This window comes from Rhizophagus irregularis, chromosome 16, assembly GCF_026210795.1.
Source record: "Rhizophagus irregularis chromosome 16, complete sequence".
NCBI classification, from domain to species: domain Eukaryota; kingdom Fungi; phylum Glomeromycota; class Glomeromycetes; order Glomerales; family Glomeraceae; genus Rhizophagus; species Rhizophagus irregularis.
Genome location: NC_089444.1, coordinates 4,199,322 through 4,219,505, shown reverse-complemented (window position 1 = coordinate 4,219,505; position 20,184 = coordinate 4,199,322). Strand labels below are relative to the sequence as shown.

Below are 20,184 nucleotides of genomic sequence, written 5' to 3'. Positions count from 1 at the left end.
ATCTCGAAACAAAGAAAATAACTCATCCCCTAACGCGTCCCCTAATGTGGACGTAAATGATGGTACATCGCCTGATCAGGCTGTCGATCCCTCCCTACTATTACCATTAATCGTTAAGATTTCCTGGCTGCGATAGCACCCAACTCTGCTCCCCAAACTCTTGAGAAACTCAAAACTAATAAGGCAATCATTGATGCCGTTAACAATTTATTTTTAGAAACTTATGAATCGTATACTGGTCGGGCTCGTATGACTGGTTCAGGGGACGCTAAACGTCTTATCATTCACTTTCATACTGCGGAGGCTCGTGACATGTGTGTTGATAGCACGCACTCTGATTTTCCGGACCTCCAATTCCATTTATATGACCCCAAACAACTCCGATCTGATGAAGATCTTCGTGCCATCCAAGTCACCGATATACCATTCTTCATCACAAAACCTAAACTCCAATCATACTTCAAGAAATTCGGCAATTTACTTTCCCTCCATCTCTATTCAAGGAAAGGTGCTAAGATGCAACAAGCCCGCATCGTCTATGATCATGCCGATGCTATCTTCCGCTTCACGACACAATGGGCAGTTTACTGCTTTTCCACTTGTTTACGCGTTACCCCTTGTCATTACTCTTTAGATCAGAAAGCTGCTCGTAGAGAGTTCGTGGCTGTTCTCTCAGGACTTCCCGCCAACACTAAAGATATTTATCTCGCTCCATTAGTTAAAGAACATGGTGCTAAAGCTATTAACATCCCTCTTTCCCTAAATTCATATAAACCTAAACCCTGGGCTTATGTTACTTTCAACTCACAAGCGATAATGGATGCCGCTATAGAGCAAACTATAGGTTTCCAAGGTTGTACTTTTAGATGGGGTATATCCAACGATTCGAAAGCCCTTTGCCACAGATGTGGTAAACTCGGTTGTGCTCCTACCTCCTGCCCGCTCAATCAACATCACGGTCATTCACGAACACGTGACCCTGTTGCTGTACTTAAAGAACGTTTCAACATTGGCCATAAACCTTCTCAACAAAGAACACTGAGAAATAATTCCCGCTCTCGCTCTCGATCTAAATCCCAGGATCATTCTGCCTCTGCTCAACGTTCTAATCCCAAATCTGATAACTCTAATAATAATAATCGTAATAATCACATCAACTCCTCCTCCTCTGGTTCCATCAGCTCCTCAACTGCTCATGGACGTTTGCCCTCCAACAATCGAAAAGGCAAAGATAGATCTGTTTCCTTTTCATCCAATGCTCGTGCTCCACTCCCTGATCCGAATTTTTCTAGTGCCCTTGAGGCTGCCCTTAACATTCTTAATGTATTGAAAAACCTTCAACAAGATGTTGCTCGTGTGGAATCCCGCATCTCAACCCTTGAACTTAACAACCAACGGCTTTCTGCTATAGAAGCCCATTTAGGCATTAATCCTCCCTCCACACCAGTTGTCAATTCTGAACCTGACCGGATGGAAGAAGACCCTCCAGAAACTACTGGTACCTTAATTCAACACCCTAATGCTTCCTTGTCTTCTGGTCCAAAGATATCCTCTTCCCCCAACTCTACACCTATCAAAGCCTCGCATTCTGTTCCTGTATCCAATCCTAACCCTTCCCCGCAAGACGAATTGAATTCAGTTATTAAAGATCAAAAAGCGATTAAAGATACTTTACAATCGCTCACTGGATCCATTCAAGGTTTCATTGCTTCTCTTGGTGGTTCTCCCTCCGATCGAGCTGGTGGTTCAGCTCCTTCTCAATAACTAATTTCCCAACTCTTTTCCCCGTTCGTTATTATCATTGTGCTCTAATGTCAGACAATTTTAATTATGATACATTTGTTCGAAACCCCCCCAACCCTGTAGATATTTATAATTTTTCAGAACATGAATCCTTACTTACTACTCTAAATTCTTCCCCTATTCCCAATTCTTTTAATATTTCATCCTTTAATGTTAATGGTCTTCGTCATAATAGTCAAGTTAAAATTGAACAAATTTCAAATTTCTTCAATCTCAAACTTATTTCATTTGGTGGTATTGTAGATACCCATTTATCCCCCAAACAAATTCACTTTCTATCTAAACGCCTTCCTAATTATACTGTCTTTTCATCTGATCTGGATAATACTAAGCAAGTTAAATCTACTGGTGGCGTTTCCCTTTTTATTGAAAAATCCCTTTCTTCCCATGTACAAGATTTTGTTTCACATTCCTCACGCATTTTATCTGTTGACCTTTATTTTAAAGGCAACGTTAAATTGCGCATTTTTGTTATTTATATTCCCCTTATTTCTGATTTTAAATTACAATCAGAAACCATTAATCTTTTATTACAATTATTGGTGCAAACCAAACAACAAAATTTTTATCACGCAATTTGTAGTGATTTTAATATGCACCTAGATACTTATTACCCTCTTTACTTTAATCACCCTTCTATTGCTTCTCAACGAGCTTATCGTTTATTACATCATCTTTTATCTCATGGTTATGAAGAAACTTTTCCTGTTAACGCTTCTGATTCCTTAAGCACCTTTCACCGTGATGACCAAGTTACTCGCATAGATTATGTTTGGTCCTGCTCAATGCTAAAAAGCTTTGCTCTTACTTCCTATATATTCGACGCCCAAGATACTTGCTCTTCTGATCACAATCCTATCATCACGTATTTTGATGATTCACTCTTGTTTGCATCCATCAAGGTTGCTCGTGCTAAACAACTTCAACGTCGAACTCGCCGCATATTTAAATTTGATTTAGTCACTGCTCAACAATGGGAATCCTTTTCTACTCACACTGACTCTTTATGCGACATTCCTCCATCCACTTTCTCAACATGGCACATAAATCAACAATGCGAATATTTACATTCTTGAATAGTGAAAGCTGCTAATGCCTCTCTTCCATCTGTTATGGTTGGAAACCAACATATATCTACGGTGCCCAAGGATTTGGAAGCCTTAACTCAACACTATCGTTTCCTTAGCCGTCTCTTGCATTCAATACGCTTATTGCGAAAATATCCTTCCATATATTATAATCGTTATGAACGTACTTGGTCCACTCATTTCATTCGACTTCAAAAAATTCTTTATCTTTATAAGAAGGTTATTCCTTCTCCCCCTATTTTACCTACCTCTTTATCCACATGTAGGCAAGACGATTTTAATTTTTTATTAGAATCCTTAAAGGCTATCTCCAGTGCCCTCCACAGCCTTCTTCTCCTTAAAGAAAAAGATTTTCAAGATTCTTCTATTCGTGCTAAATTGGATAATAGAGATAACAATTTTGAAACTGATATCTCCTCATTTATTGATTTTCCTCTTTCAAGGACTCGACGTTATATTACTTTGGATCGTGTCTTTATCGACCACCCTGCACAACCACAACTATTGACGGACCCACACGATATTGATGACGCCGTTATTAACCATTTCCAGAACTCTGTTCCCATTAAATCATCTCCTCCAGATAATATTTCTGTTCTTCCTGACAGATGGCTTACTGCCTATCGTCCTATGGATGATGTGGACCCTTCTATTTATAATTCTTTATTGGATCCTCCTACCCTTGATGAATGGTTGTCTATGGTCTCTACCATGCCTAACGACAAAGCTCCTGGTCCTTCTATGATCACTTACGAGATGCTTAAGCATCTAGGTTCCAGCGCTTCAGCTTTGGTTTTAATCTTAGTCCAATCATGCTTCCGCAATGCAGATATTCCTGATTTATGGCGTCAAGCTATGGTTTTCCCTATTCCCAAACCTCATGAATGGAAATGTCAACTTAAAAATACAAGGCCGATTACTCTACTTGAAGTTATTAGAAAATCTCTAGTCAAACTCTTTTATAATCGTCTCGCCTCCATCTTGGCTTCAAATGAGGTCCTTAAAGGAGGAAACTTCGCAGGTCTCCCTGGTGGTTCTTGTCGCGACCCTATTGTCGTACTCGAATCCATTATCCATGATGCTCATGTTAACAAATCACCGCTTTGGATCCTTTCGCAAGATATTTCGAAGGCTTTCGACTCGGTTGATCTCAAGATGTTGCGTTTCGCTCTAGAACGCATTAAACTTCCTGCTTCTGCTACCAAGTTTATTTTATCTCTTTTTATGAAACGCTCTAATCGCGTTTTTACTGCTCATGGAACTACTCCTTCTTACCGTGTTCGCATTGGTATAGATCAAGGCGAAGTTATCTCTCCTTTACTTTGGGTTATATATATAGACCCTTTATTAACTGTTCTTAAGAATGAAATGATGGATCCATATATACTTTATGCTCCTTCTTTATCTAATCCCTTGGCTGAGACCAGTCCAGATGAACTACGAATCAACAATCTGGTCTTTATGGATGATTCCACTTTAATTTTATCATCCAAATCTGGAATGGAATCGATGCTTTCTATTACGGAAGAATTTTATCAAATCAATAATACTTCCGCTAATCACAACAAATATGTTTTAATTACTAATTCGTTGCCTCCCACTTCAGCTTCTTCGCCTTCTCCAGTCGTGTTTGACTTGCAATTATCTGGACTGAACAAAGTTCCTTCCATCTCTATTGTGCCTATCTCCATGAATAGCTCTTTTCGCTTCCTGGGCGTTTGGTTCAATGTCGCTGGTTCTCGCGACTTTGTCAAGAAACAAGTTGCTCGTGAATGCAACTCCTTTGCTGCTATCATTCGCCCTGCCAAATTGTCTGCAAAACAAGTTGTTTACCTACACAATACTGTCCTTATTCCGAAATTGGAATATCGTATGCAAGTCACTCACCTCTCCGAATCTGAATGTGCCTCGGCAACCAGCAGTATCCGTTCCTTAGTTAAACATAAGGCCAACTTTTCACGAGTACTCCCTGACTCTATTTTGTTTTTGTCTCAAGGCCTGGGATTAATTAATTTATTTTTTCATCAATCGCAAACACATTTAACTAATTTATTTTTATTAGCTAATTCTTCTTCTTCTTTTATGAAAATTCTATTTTTATATAGACTACGTTTAATTCAATTTTCTTTTTTGATTCCTATTTCCCCATTGTTAGTTAAAGATTGGACTATATGGTCCAAACTTTTTGCTTTTAAACAGGATTATATCGCTTGCACTATCGCTCTCCTGACCACCACTCCTTTCAGGTTGTCACGTTCACAACTTTCAACTTCGCCAGACCTTACTATATCTGATGGTCATACGCCCTTATTTGATGTTATGACTCCAAATATCTTTATATCTTACTTCTGACATCTGAGAAGTTTGCAACTATATTACTTATCCCAATTCATCACGCCTCATGGAACCCATATGATCACTTGGAATGTATACCTATTCAATCTGTCAAGTAGAAAAGATTATCGTGTCCTCCCACATAAGTGGTTCAGTGACATTCACGAACACGTCACTGTTCCTAACTCCAACTCTTTACTCTTGGATCAATTTTCTTCTGATGCTGTTCCTTCCAAAATCGACTTGACTCCTGCTTTTGGCTCCTCTAGAAAATCCATGAAATGGATTGTAACCTTGGATGAAGATGGTTCTCCTCTTTTTGGAAAACAACTCAGCAAACAACAATACTCCTGCAAGATTGTCCATTGGACCTCTGATTGTGTGACTTAATCTAATGATGTTATCACGCTTTCTCCTTGTCCTGGTTGTTCTAGACATGTACCGGTTACCCATACTAAAAGCAACCCAACAGATGTTACTCCTTTATGTATCATCCCAAAGCTTTCTCCTCTTAGATCTTTGATTCTTCCAACGACGCAGAAGCATATTAGACATGACACCACCATTATTACTTCTCCCTTTACTTGGGCGGACCTTGACGAGACTGTAACTTCATATTATGGTCGTCTGGACGTTCAACCTAACTTTCACAAGTAGATGTGGCTACTCTTTCTTCTCCTCCTCTTCCTCCCTCTTTGGGCTCGGCCGCCTCTCTTGCTTTTGCTGCTTCTTTGTTAGCGACTCCTCCTGACAACCATTATTGTTTTTATACTGATGGTTCTTTAATTAACCTTGGCACTCCTAATGTTTCAATGGGTTGGTCTTGGGTTCAAGTCTTAGATGGCGCTGGTTTTTTCCAATCTATCGCTGCTCATGCTCATGGAATTTTTTATAATTGGCCTTCCTCTACAAGAGCTGAAATCGCAGCTATACATGCTACCCTTACAGTTGTTCCTCCTTCTTCAACGATCACTATTTATACTGATTCGCAATCTGCCATAGATGGTCTTCGTCTATGCGCTACTTCTTCTTATTCCAATAGTAGGCTTTATTACAAGACCACCAATTTTGAACTCTGGGCTATTATTGAGCATCTTATTTCATCCAAGTCCTTATCCGTTATGGCAGTTAAAGTGAAAGGTCACTCTAGTAATTTTTATAATGACTACGCAGACTCCTTGGCCAATTCTGCACATACTTCTTCCTCAGCAATTCTTCTTTCTGATCTGGATCAAGTATCTCCTCATGATTTTGTATTATATTATGATGACATTTTATGCTAATTCAACCCTCGACGCCTCTTCAAGCAATACTCGCAGATGCTGTGGATGCATAGATTAACACGTTTATCGCGGTTTAATTTTACCATTACTTTATCTTCCATTTCAGATTTCGTGATTGATTGGGATCTTACCTGGTTCTCATTAAACTCTGAACCTCAACATGATGCATCTTTTACTCGTGCTCATGCTTCCTTTCATCACACCTTCAAATTCAAACTCTTTTTGGAAGATTTACCTACCTTGGAACATCTTAAAAGAATTCGCCCGGACTTATATATTGACATTTTATCATGTCGTTCATGCCTTGACTCCAAGGAAGACTTCATGCACTTGTTTATATGCAAATGTAGACGAAGTGCTATAGAACAAATTCTCCTTTCATACCAAAAACATTTTATCAACAAACTCCAAGAAGCTGGTAATCTCGTTTATAAAGATCCCTCTTTAATTATTAACAAATTTGAATCTCTTCCTTGCTGGTCCTTTTCCTCATCGAATTGGGCCTCATACCCAGTAAATAGTTTTTGTGTAAATTTATACCAAACGGGCTCATTGGCTCGAAATTAGCTCAAATTTATGCAAAAAATAATCCAAATTTAAGCCAATCTAGAGCCAATTATATATGGATGAGCCCATTTGGTACAAATTTATACAAAAACTATTTACTGGGATATAGTTTTGTCCGTGGCTGCCTTCCAAAATCCTTTGTCGAATACTTTGACGAACTCTCTGTTCCACGAAACTCAGCGATGAAGGTTATCTCTGCCATCCACAATCACTTTATCCAAAAGATCAAGAAACGAATTTGGCTACCGCGCTCCTATGACAAATCCAAATGGGAAGATGCGATGAATATCACTCAAAAACTTAAACTTTCTCGGCCTTCTAATTTGCCAAAGTCCACGTACTTACCTTTCTCAACTTTACCTCCTCTGACCCTTTCCGACGCCGCACGTGACTCCGACGTTGATTATTTGAAGAACTCGATGATATATGGTTTGCCTTGGTTTAATCATTATTCGGGCTTTATGGGTCGTCTAACGGTGTAACTTACTAACAGCTTTAGCAGGGTGGTGTGTCGATTTTAATAATGGGCGCATTGTTCGTTGGTTTGTTTGCATAGTTGCTTTTTCTTAGGTTGGAATATATCTAGGTGGGGGATCAGGATAGTTTTAGTGTTATGCGATTTTTTCCTTTTCGAATTAATTTTATAGCTTTATTACTATTTTGGAGACTATATAGTTTTGTTTTTAGTTAATTTTATTTTTCTTTTTGTACTTTGAAAATTTTATTTTATTTTTGTAAGTTCGTTAAATAAATTTAATAAAAATAAAGGCTACTATGCCATGTTTGCCTTAATACGGACTGATGACAAGGACTGATGAAAGATCATCGTACTTTCTCCCCCGTTGGGCTCTGCCCATTTTTTCCCATGAAGTTATGGATGAAAAATATGAGGATTTTTTGCCTTGAGTGATAGTAAAAGGACTTTTCGACATTATGTGAAGTTATTACGGAGGTCTTTAGTTTCGCCTGAACTCCTTATGGCTTATATTGAGTTAGGACCGTTATCATGAGTCTTGGAGTTACCAATAATACTGTAAGATGGCAGTTCCATACAAACGTTCCCCTGGGCTTTCTGAAAGGTTGAAAAGTAGTGCGTCTTGGTTTCTACTCCTTTAAAGTCTAACTGGCCAAGTGGTTCGCAGGCCGGACCGGTATTTCTTAGAAGGAGCTCCTGACCAACGTATTTCTTGCTAGTTGATGTTGTTAACTGGGGAGTTAGTCTTCTAATATAAGGAGACGGAGTTGAGGTGTATGTTTGGTGTTTTTTACTCAGGTTTTTCTCATTGCACTTTGAGTTTTCCTGAGGTTTATGTCTTTATTTTTTGCTTTTTGTTTTTCTTGGTCACTTTTTCAGTGTAACCTTATTTTCTTTGGGGGGTGGGGGGATACTGGAAAATTTGATCGTCATGGTGGCTTGGTGTTACTAATTTTCAAAATCAATGATCATTCGGGTGATAAGGGGGTGACAGGTTGGGTACCGCAGTTTTTGTAGTATACCGATCATGGTGGTCACATGTTGGACTATCATTGGATTGACTTATCTAGGTAGATTTTAGATCGAAGGATCGTTCGCAATGAGGTGGGTGTCCTCCGTTTGGGATCGTTCGAAATGAGGTGGGTATCCCTTCGGGGATTGCATGACACTAAAAAGTTCCCCATCGGCTGGACTGCACGACACTAAAAAGTTCCCAGAGGTCTTTGTGAAATAGGTTTGTTATCCATAGTATGTAGTCAAATAGGGGAAATTGAATTTTATGCGTTTCTGATAGTGCTAATGGTAGCTCAGAGGTTCTTTACCGATTCTAGGAATGGGTATGGCGCTGGATGGGTTACGTATAGCATAGTCGACTTTACTCATTTTGAAATATATTTGGGGGGAGTAGCTGTAGTTATTTATATAGAGAGGGTGGGGTTTTTAATCTTAGCTTTTCTTATATGTAATTTTGGAAGATTATTTGTTCTTTGTTTTTCTATTAATTCTGCACTTGTTGGAGTGCTTTTTAGATCACTCTGTGTTTCTCTAAAGTCACTTCAGCATTAATTAATAAAATTCAAGCTCAAGCTATGTTTACTTTAATAAGGACTGATAACCATGTAATCTTATCATCAGGTTTTCTTGTATTTTTTGATAAGGACTGATGATAAGGATCTGCCTACTCTTACCGCCGATCCATTGACCAAAAATTTTCGGAAAGAAAATTTATATATCTTCGTACTAACAACTCTTATATTTTACCCAACTTATACCTTCTAACATGTCTAAAAACCTTGCTAAAAGAGGTGGCGGCAGCTACAATCCTAATAGTAATAGGGCTGCTCGTCAAGAAAAGAAAAATAACAACAAAAAGCAACTCTCTGATACTGGCTCTGATAGTAATAACGCTTCTCAAAAGCATTCCCGTATACTCACAAAAGACTCCATGGATGAAGACTATGAAGATTTCATTGCCGACGCGCCGGCTGACGGTGGTTTAGTTGGTTCAACTTCGACCGCTATTCCTCAACAAAATAATTCCCGCAGCACCTCTCAAGAAAATACTCAAGCTTCTACCCCGAATAATTCTGCTGCGCCCACTGCGCCTGGCCAAGACGCGTCTTCTGAAGCTAACGCGTCTATTCATGCACCTCAAAACAAAGAAAATAACTCATCCCCTAACGCGTCCCTTAATATGGACGAGAATGATGGTACATCGCCCGATCAGGCTGTCGATCCCTCCCCTACTATTACCATTAATCGTCAAGATTTCCTGGCTGCAGCTGCGCCCAACTCCGCTCCCCAAACTCTTGAGAAACTTAAAACTAATAAGGCAATCATAGAGGCCGTTAACAATTTATTTTTAGAAACTTATGAATCATATACCGGTCGTGCGCGTATGACTGGTTCAGGGGACGCTAAACGTCTCATCATTAACTTTCAAACTGCGGAAGCTCGTGACATGTGTGTCAGTGGTACGCACTCTGAATTTCCGGACCTACAATTCCATTTGTACGACCCGAAACAACTCCGATCTGATGAAGATCTCCGTGCCATCCAAGTCACCGATATACCGTTCTTCATCACAAAGCCTCAACTCCAATCCTACTTCAAGAAATTCGGCAATTTGCTCTCCCTCCATCTCTATTCAAGAAAAGGTGCCAAAATGCAACAAGCCCGCATCGTTTATGATCATGCTGATGCTATCTCCCGTTTTACCACCCAATGGGCAGTTTATTGTTTTTCCACCTGCTTACGCGTTACTCCCTGTCATTATTCAGTGGATCAAAAAGCTGCTCATCGAGAATTCGTTGCAGTTCTCTCCGGTCTCCCTGCTAACACTAAAGATATCCATCTCGCTCCGCTCGTTAAAGAATATAGAGCCAAAGCTATTAACATTCCTCTTTCCCTAAATTCATATAAACCCAAGCCCTGGGCTTATGTTACTTTTAACTCACAAGCGACAATGGACGCCGCTATGGAGCAAACAATTGGATTCCAAGGCCGTACTCTTTGATGGGGAACATCGAACGATTCGAAAGCTCTTTGCCACAGATGTGGTAAACTAGGTTGTGCTCCTACCTCCTGCCCACTCAATCAACGCCACGGTCGCTCACGTACATGTGACCCTGTTGCCGCCCTTAAAGAACGTTTCAACATTGGTCAAAGACCTGCTCAACAAAGAACCCCTCGTAATAATTCTCGATCTCGCTCTCGATCTAAATCCCGTGATCATTCTACCTCTGCCCAACGTTCTAATTCCAACTCCATTAACTCTAATAATACCAATCACAATAAAAATACCAAACCCTCCTCCTCTGATTCAGCTGGTTCCTCCTCAACTGCTCATGGACGTACACCCTCCAACAATCGAAAAGGCAAAGATCGATCTGTTTCATTTTCGTCCAGTACTCGCACTCCCCTCCCTGATCCGAATTCTTCTAGTGCCCTTGAAGCTGCTTTCAACATCCTTAATGTTTTGAAGAATCTTCAACAAGATGTTGCTCGTGTGGAATTCCGCATTTCAACCCTTGAACTCAACAACCAACGGCTTTCTGCTATAGAAGCCCATTTAGGCATTAATCTTCCGTCTACACCTGTTGTCATTCCTGAACCTGATCGAATGGAAGAAGACCCTCCCGAATCCACTGGTACCTTAATCCAGCATCCCAATGCTCCCTTATCTTCTGGTCCAATGAAATCCTCTTCCAATAAATCTGCATCTAACAAAGCTTCGCACTCTGCTCCTGCATCCACTTCTAACCCTTCCCCACAAGACGAATTGAACTCTGTTATTCAAGATCAAAAAGCGATTAAAGATACTTTACAATCGCTCACTAGTTCCATTCAAAGTTTTATTGCTTCTCTTGGTGGTTCTCCCTCCGATCGAGCTTCAGCTCCTTCGCAATAACTGAATTCTCAACTCCTTTCCCCGTTTATTATTATCAATGTGTTCTAATGACTGACAATTTTAATTATGATACATTTGTTCATAACCCACCCAACCCCGCAGACATTTATAATTTTTCAGAACATGAATCTTTATTTACTTCTTTAAATTCTTCCCCTATCCTCAATTCTTTTAATATTTCATCCTTTAATGTTAATGGTCTTCGTCATAATAGTCAAGTTAAGATTGAACAAATTTCAAATTTTTTCAATCTTAAACATATTTCATTTGGTGGTATTGTAGATACCCATTTATCCCCTAAACAAATTCACTTTCTATCTAAACGCCTTCCTAATTATACTGTCTTTTCATCTGATTTAGATAATACCAAACAAGTTAAATCCACTGGTGGCGTTTCCCTTTTTATTGAAAAATCCTTTACTTCCCATGTGCAAGATTTCATTTCACATTTCTCGCGTATTTTATCTGTTGACCTTTATTTTAAAGGCAACATTAAATTGCGCATTTTGTTATTTATATTCCCCCTGTTTCTGATTCTAAATTACGATCAGAAACCATTGATTTTTTATTGCAATTATTGGTGCAAACCAAACAAAATAATTTTTATCACGCCATTTGTGGCGATTTTAATATGCACCTTGATACTTATTATCCTATTTACTTTAATCGCCCTTCTATTGCCTCTCAATGAGCTTATCGTTTGCTACATCATCTTCTATCACATGGTTATGAAGAAACTATTCCTGTTAACGCTTCTGATTCCTTAGGCACCTTTCACCGTGATGATCAAATCACTCGTATAGACTATGTTTGGTCTTGTCCTATGCTCAAGAGCTTTGCTCTCACTTCCTATATATTTGATGCACAAGATACTTGCTCATCTGATCATAATCCTGTCATCACGTATTTTGATGATTCACTCTTTTTTGTGTCTATCAAGGTCGCTCGTGCTAAACAACTCCAACGTCGAACTCGCCGCATTTTTAAATTTGATTCAGTCACTGCTCAACAATGGGATTCCTTTTCTACTCATACTGACTCTTTATGCGACGTTTCTCCATCGACTTTCTCATCATGGCACATCAATCAACAATGTGAATATTTACATTCTCGTATAGTGAAAGCTGCTCATGCCTGTCTTCCATCTGTTACAGTTGGAAATCATCATATACCTACAGTGCCCAAGGACTTGGAAGCTTTGACTCAACATTATCGTTTCCTCAGTCGCCTTTTGCATTCGATACGCTTATTGCAAAAATATCCTTCCACATATTATAATAGATATGAACGTACTTGGTCCACTCATTTCATTCGACTTCAAAAAATTCTTCATTTTTATAAGAAGGTTATTCCTTCTCCCCCTATTTTACCTGTTTTTTTGTCCACATGTAGGCAAGACGATTTTAAATTTCTCTTAAAATCTTTAAAGATTATCTCCAGTGCCCTTCACGGCCTCCTTCTTCTCAAAGAAAAAGAATTTCAAGATTCTTCCATTCGTGCTAAATTGGATGATAGGGATAATAACTTTGAAACTGACATTTCTACATTCATTGATTCTGCCCTTTCATGTACAAGACGTCGTATCACCTTGGACCGTGTCTTTATTGACCATCCTACACACCCAAAACTATTGACGGACCTACGCGATATTGATGGCGCTGTTATCAAACACTTCCAGACTTCCGTACCCATTAAATCATCTCCTCCAGATAATATTTCTGCTCTCCCTGAAAGATGGTTTTCTGCTTATAGTCCTATGGATGATGTGGATTCTTCTATCTATAATTCTTTGTTAGATCCTCCTACCTTGAAGAATGGTTGTCTACGGTCTCTTCGATGCCGAATGATAAAGCTCCTGGTCCTTCTATGATCACTTATGAAATGCTTAAGCATTTGGGTTCCAACACTTCAGCTTTGGTTTTACTTCTGGTCCAATTTTGCCTTCGCACTGCAGATATTCCCGATTTATGGCGTCAAGCTATGGTTTTTCCTATCCCTAAACCTCACGAATGGAAATGTCAACTCAAAAATACAAGACCTATTACTTTGCTTGAAGTAATTAGAAAATCTTTGGTCAAACTCTTCTATAATCGTCTCGCTTCTATTTTGGCTTCGAATAAAGTTCTTAAAGGTGGTAACTTCGCCGGTCTTCCTGGTGGTTTTTGTCGCGATCCTATTGTCGTACTTGAATCTATTATCCATGATGCTCATGTCAACAAATCACCGCTTTGGATTCTTTCACAAGATATTTCGAAGGCTTTCGACTCGGTTGATCTCAAGATGTTGCGTTTTGCTTTAGAACGCATTAAACTTCCTGCTTCGGCTACCAAGTTTATCTTATCCCTCTTTATGAAACGCTCTAATCACGTTTTTACTGCTCATGGAACTACTCCTTCTTACCGCGTTCGTATTGGTATAGATCAAGGCGAAGTTATCTCTCCTTTACTTTGGGTTATATATATAGACCCTTTATTGACTGTTCTTAAAAATGAAATGATGGATCCATATATACTTCATGCTCCTTCTTTATCTAATCCCTTGGCTGAGGCAAATTCAGATGGATTACAAATCAACAACTTGGTCTTTATGGATGATTCTACTTTAATTTCGTCATCCAAATCTGGAATGGAATCGATGCTCTCTATTACGGAAGAATTTTATCAAATTAATAATACTTCCGCTAATCACAACAAATATGTTTTTATTACTAACTCGTTGCCTCCCACTTCAGTTTCTTCGCCTTCTCTAGTCGTGTTTGACTTGCAATTATCTGGACTGAACAAAGTTCCTTCCATTTCTATCGTGCCTATCTCCATGAATAGCTCTTTTCGCTTCCTGGGCGTCTGGTTCAATGTCGCTGGTTCTCGCGATTTTGTCAAGAAGCAAGTTGCTCGTGAATGCAGTTCCTTCGCGGCTATTGTTCGCCCTGCCAAATTGTCTGCTAAACAAGTTGTTTACCTGCACAATACCGTCCTTATTCTGAAATTGGAATATCGTATGCAAGCCACTCACCTCTCTGAATCTGAATGTGCCTCGGCAACCAGTAGTATCCGTTCTTTGGTTAAACATAAGGCCAATTTTTCTCGTGTACTCCCGGATTCTATCTTGTTTTTATCTCAAGGCTTGGGACTGATTAATTTATTTTTTCATCAATCACAAATACACTTGACTAATTTATTTTTGTTAGCTAATTCTTCTTCCCCTTTTATGAAAAATTTATTTGTATATAGATTACGTTTAATTCAATTTTCCTTTTTGATTCCCATTTCCCCGTTACTAGTCAGAGATTGGACTTTATGGTCTAAACTCTTTGCTTTTAAACAGGATTATATCGCTTGCACTATCGCTCTCCTGACCACTACTACTTTCAGGTTATCGCGTTCACAACTTTCAACCTTGCCTGACTTTACTATATCTGATGGTCATACGCCTTTATTTGATGTTATGACTCCAAAGACTTTTATATCCTACTTCCGACGTCTGAGAAGTTTGCAACTATATTACTTATCTCAATTCATTACACCTCAAGGAACCTATATGATTATTTGGAATGTTTACTTATCCAATTTATCGAGCAAGAAAGGTCATCGAGCCCTTCCGCATAAGTGGTTCACCGACATTCACCAAAACGTTACCGTCCCGAACTCTAATTCTCTCCTTTTGGACCAATTTTCATCTGATGCTACTTCCTGTAACATCGACTTGATTCCAGCTTTTGGCTCCTCTAGAAAATCCATGAAATGGATCGTAACCTTGGATGATGATGGCTCTCCTCTTTTTGGAAAACAGCTCAGCAAACAACAATATTCTTGCAAGATTGTCTATTGGATCTCTGATTGTGTGACTCGACCCAATGATGTTATCACGCTTTCTCCTTGTCCCGGTTGTTCTAAACATGTACCGGTTACCCATACTAAAAGCAATCCAACAGATGTTACTCCTTTATGTATCATCCCAAAGCTTTCTCCTCTTAGATCTTTGCTCCTTCTAATGACGCAGAAACGTATTAGACATGATACCATCAATATTACTTCTCCTTTTTCTTGGGCTGACCTTGACCTAACTGTAAGGTCATACTACGGTCGTTTGGACACTGCACCTGATTTTTCACTAGTAGATGTGGATATTCTGCCTTCTCCCTCTCTTCCTCCCTCTCTGGGCTCGGCTGCCTTTCTTGCCTTTGCTGCTTCACCGTTAGCGACTCCTTCTGACAATCATTATTGTTTCTATACCGATGGCTCTTTAATTAACCCTGGCACTCCTGATGTTTCTATGGGTTGGTCTTGGGTTCAAGTCCTAGACGACGCTGGTTTTTTCCAATCCGTTGCTGCTTATGCTCATGGCACTATTCATAATTGGCCTTCTTCTACACGAGCTGAAATAGCCGCTATACATGCTGCCTTGACAGTCACCCCTCCTTCTTCAACAGTCACAATTCATACTGACTCCCAATCTGCCATAGATGGTCTCCGTCTATGTGCTACTTTTTCTTATTCCAATAGTAGGCTCTATTACAAGACCACCAATTTCGAACTCTGGGCTATTATTGAACATCTTATTTCATCCAAATCTTTATCCGTCAAGACAGTTAAAGTGAAAGGTCACTCTGGTAATTTCTACAATGACTACGCGGACTCTTTAGCCAACTCTGCGCATACTTCTTCTTCTGCAATTCTTCTTTCTGATCTGGATCAAGTTTCTCCTCATGATTTCATATTAAAATATGATGATATTTATGCGAATCTAATCCTCAACGTTTATTCAAACAATATTCGCAGATGCTGTGGATGCATAGATTAACGCGTTTATCGCGTTTTAATTTTGCCATTACTTTATCTTCCATTTCAGATTTTATAATCAATTGGGATCTCACTTGGTTCTAGTTGAACTCTAAACCTCAGCATGATGCCTCCTTTACTCGTGCTCACGCTTCTTCTCATCGCACCTTCAAATTTAAACTCTTTTTGGAAGATTTGCCTACCTTGGAACATCTTAAAAGAATTCGCCCGGACTTATATATTGACATTTTATCATGTCGTTCATGCCTCGACTCTAAGGAAGATTTCATGCACTTGTTTATGTGCAATTGTAGACGTACTGCTATAGAACAAATTCTCCTTTCCTACCAGAACAAATTTATCGTGAAACTCCAAGAAGCTGGTGATCTCGTTAAAAAAGATCCCTCTCTGTTTATTAACAAATTTAAAATCTCTTCTTTGTTGGTCCTTTTCTTCTTCAAATTGGGCCTCGTATAGTCTTGTCCGTGGCTGCCTTCCAAAATCCTTCGTCGAATTTTTTGACGAACTTTCGATTCCACGAAACTCAGCGATGAAGATCATCTCTGCTATCCACAATCACTTTATCCAAAAAATCAGAAAAAGAATTTGGCTACCGCGCTCCTATGATAAATCTAGATGGGAAGACGCGATGAATATCACTCAAAAACTTAAACTTTCTCGGCCTTCTAATTTGCCAAAGTCCACGTACTTACCTTTCTCAACTTTACCTCCTCCGACCCTTTCCGACGCCGCACGTGACTCCGACGTTGATTATTTGAAGAACTCGATGAAATATGGTTTGTTTTGGTTTAATCACTATTCGGGTTTTATGAGTCGTCTAACGGTGCAACTTAATAACAGCTTTAGCAGGGTGGTGTGTCGATTTTAATAATGGGCGCATTGTTCGTTGGTTTGTTTGCATGGTTGCTTCTTCTTAGGTTGGAATATATCTAGGCGGGGGATCAGGATAGTTTTAGTGTTATGCGATTTTTTCCTTTTCGAATTAATTTTATAGCTTTATTACTGTTTTGGAGACTATATAGTTTTGTTTTTAGTTAATTTTATTTTTTCTTTTTTGTACTTTGAAAATTTTATTTTATTTTTGTAAGTTCAATAAATAATTTTAATAAAGATAAAGGCTACTATGCCATGTTTGCCTTGATAAGGACTGATGATGATTATCGTACTTTCTCCCCCGTTGGGCTGTGCCCATTTTTTCCTATGAAGTTATGGATGAAAAATATGAGGATTTTTTGCCTTGAGTGATAGTAAAAGGACTTTTCGACGTTATATGAAGTTATTACCGAGGTCTTTAGTTTCGCCTGAACTCCTTACGGCTTATATTGAGTTAGGACCGTTATCATAAGTCTTGGAGTTACCAATAATACTGTAAGATGGCAGTTCCATACGAACGTTCACCTGGACTTTCTGAAAGGTTGAAAAGTAGTGCATCTTGGTTTCTACGCCTTTAAAGTCTAACTGGCCAAGTAGTTCGCAGGCCGGACTGGTATTTCTTGGAAGGAGCTCCTGACCAATGTATTTCTTGCTAGTTGATGTTGTTAACTGGGGAGTTAGTCTTCTAATATAAGGAGACGGAGTTGAGGTGTATGTTTGGTGTTTTTTACTCAGGTTTTTCTCATTGCACTTCGATTTTTCCTGAGGTTTATGTCTTTATTTTTTGCTTTTTGTTTTTCTTGGTCACTTTTTTTGGTGTAACCTTATTTTCTTTGGGGGTGGGGGGATATGGAAAATTGGTAGCTTGGTGTTACTAATTTTCAAAATTGATGATCATCCGGGTGATAAGAGGGTGCAGGTTGGGTACCGCAGTTTTTGTAGTATGCCGATCAAGGTGGTCACATGACAGACTATCATTGGATTGACTTATCTAAGTAGATCTTAGGTCGATGGATCATTCGCAATGAGGTGGGTGTCCTCCGTTTGGGATTGTTCAAAATGAGGTGGGTATCCCTTTGCGGATTGCATGACACTAAAAAGTTCCCCATCGGCTGGACTGCACGACACTAAAAAGTTCCCAGAGGTCTTTGTGAAATAGGTTTGTTATCCATAGTATGTAGTCAAATAGGGGAAATTGAATTTTATGCATTTCTGATAGTGCTAATGGTAGATCGGAGGTTCTTTACTGATTCTAGGAGTGGGTACTACGCTGGATGGGTTACGTATAGCATAGTGGACTTTACTCATTTTGAAATATATTTGGGGGGAGTAGCCGTAGTTATTTATATAGAAAGGGTGGGGTTTTTAATCTTAGATTTTCTTATATGTAATTTTGGAAAATTATTTGTTCTTTGTTTTTTTATTAGTTCTGCACTTGTTGGGGTGCTTTTTAGATCACTCTGTGTTTCTCTAAAGTCACTTCGGCATTAATTAATAAAATTCAAGCTCAAGCTATATTTACTTTGATAAGGACTGATGACCATGTCACTTGGTTATTGTAAATTGAAGAAAACTATTAGGTATGTAGACACATACAGAAAAAAGACATGTCTTACCCTTATATAGCTAACCCTATAACTGGACATCTAATTATTATCGGTGGAGATACCTTTAATCGAATAGTTATTGAATCCCATGATTATATTGATGGAAGGCTTGTCCGTAGACAAACTGCACCTCCACCTGAGGAGCAACCTGTATATTTAAATACAGATACAGGACGTTATGTTTGACGTGGTACTAGAACATATCATAGACTGATTGAGAGTGACTATGAGGTAGTTGAGAACTACTACCTTGTCCATTATGAAGAAGAGGAGCTTATAGAGGAAATCATCAATGAAACACGCTATAATGAGGAAAATCTTGATGGCCAGCGATTAACTTTTAATGATATACAAGAAATCAGGGCTGCTATTCAGGCTGACCAAGATGAATATGATGATTTTATCTTACAGCAGGATACGACTAACGGGACACCTTCCTCCGGTCCTTCTGGTCGTCCATGAACTTTGGAGGACCATGCCCCGAGACTTACAGAGCTTAATATTGAGTTGTATAGGGAATGTCTCATGCCTGTAAGCCCAAGTGACTTAACGGACAAGTTGTGCAAGGACTGCTCCGAATAGTTACTTAATTTTGAATAATTCTTTTTTACATAAAGAAAGATAGCCATGTCAACATCAATCGTAATAAACCAGTGCCAAAACTGTGGAGTAATCACTCCAAAAACAGCACATAGAGGATTATCCAGTGTATTATACAGACAGATTATAAAGAAGATTAGTGATGAGAATGACCCTCTACAAGCTTTGTGACTTGCTAGGGATAAGTTAGTTCAGATCATTTGTCGGGCAAGTAATGTGGACTTTACACAATTGTTTACACAAAGACTGGATATGAAAATTATGGATGGAGAGCCATATGAAGATATTAATTAGGAAGTGGCTTCTCGAACAGCTTATAGCCATAGGTTGTGATAGTGGAGAAATTGTCTTATATCAATTTCTAAGGGATACATATCCAGATGGTATCGACGAGCCTTTCAATACATTCTATGAGAACTATGTAAATCATATAAGTAATTCAATGACTAAGAACTTTGCTTCTCATACCTTAGGAGCAATAGGGTTGAAGGCTAAGATGTTAAGGATTGACTTTGAGGGCCGTAAAAAAAGTGCTATGATTCTTAGGGCTTCTGCAGACGAATTACTTGATATTCTCACAAGATACTATTAATTTCTACTTGTAATGCTCGACGGTCCATGTGGCCCTTAGAAAAGATATGTAGAAGAACTTCAATACCTTCTATTATTTTTTTATTATCCAGAGGGCAACTAGACTTCAGGGCTTCATATTGGGAGAATAGCTCCTTCACATTCTCAGCTTTCAGAGTTTCAGTCTTTACAGTCCTACCCTGTACTTTTGCTAAGAAATCCTGAAAGTCTCTTCCCAAGGTTTTACCAGAGAGTCCATAAGCTTCCCAAAAGAC

At 39.0% G+C, this 20,184-nt stretch overlaps 2 protein-coding genes across 2 annotated transcripts; both read left to right on the top strand.

The window, feature by feature from the left end:
* Positions 1-9,744: 9,744 nt before the first annotated feature.
* OCT59_008594 (uncharacterized protein) lies at positions 9,745-11,460 on the top strand (the record flags this gene model as incomplete). Its single annotated transcript, XM_066142602.1, has 2 exons — positions 9,745-10,555; positions 10,619-11,460. 2 exons carry the CDS (start codon positions 9,745-9,747, stop codon positions 11,458-11,460), a joined length of 1,653 nt encoding a protein of 550 aa, XP_065999467.1.
* Positions 11,461-16,788: 5,328 nt separating this feature from the next.
* OCT59_008593 (uncharacterized protein) lies at positions 16,789-17,176 on the top strand (the record flags this gene model as incomplete). The annotated part of the gene is made up of 2 exons (XM_066142599.1): positions 16,789-17,035; positions 17,100-17,176. The coding sequence occupies 2 exons, from the start codon at positions 16,789-16,791 to the stop codon at positions 17,174-17,176; spliced, it is 324 nt and encodes a 107-aa protein (XP_065999466.1).
* Between the last annotated feature and the right edge of the window lie 3,008 nt (positions 17,177-20,184).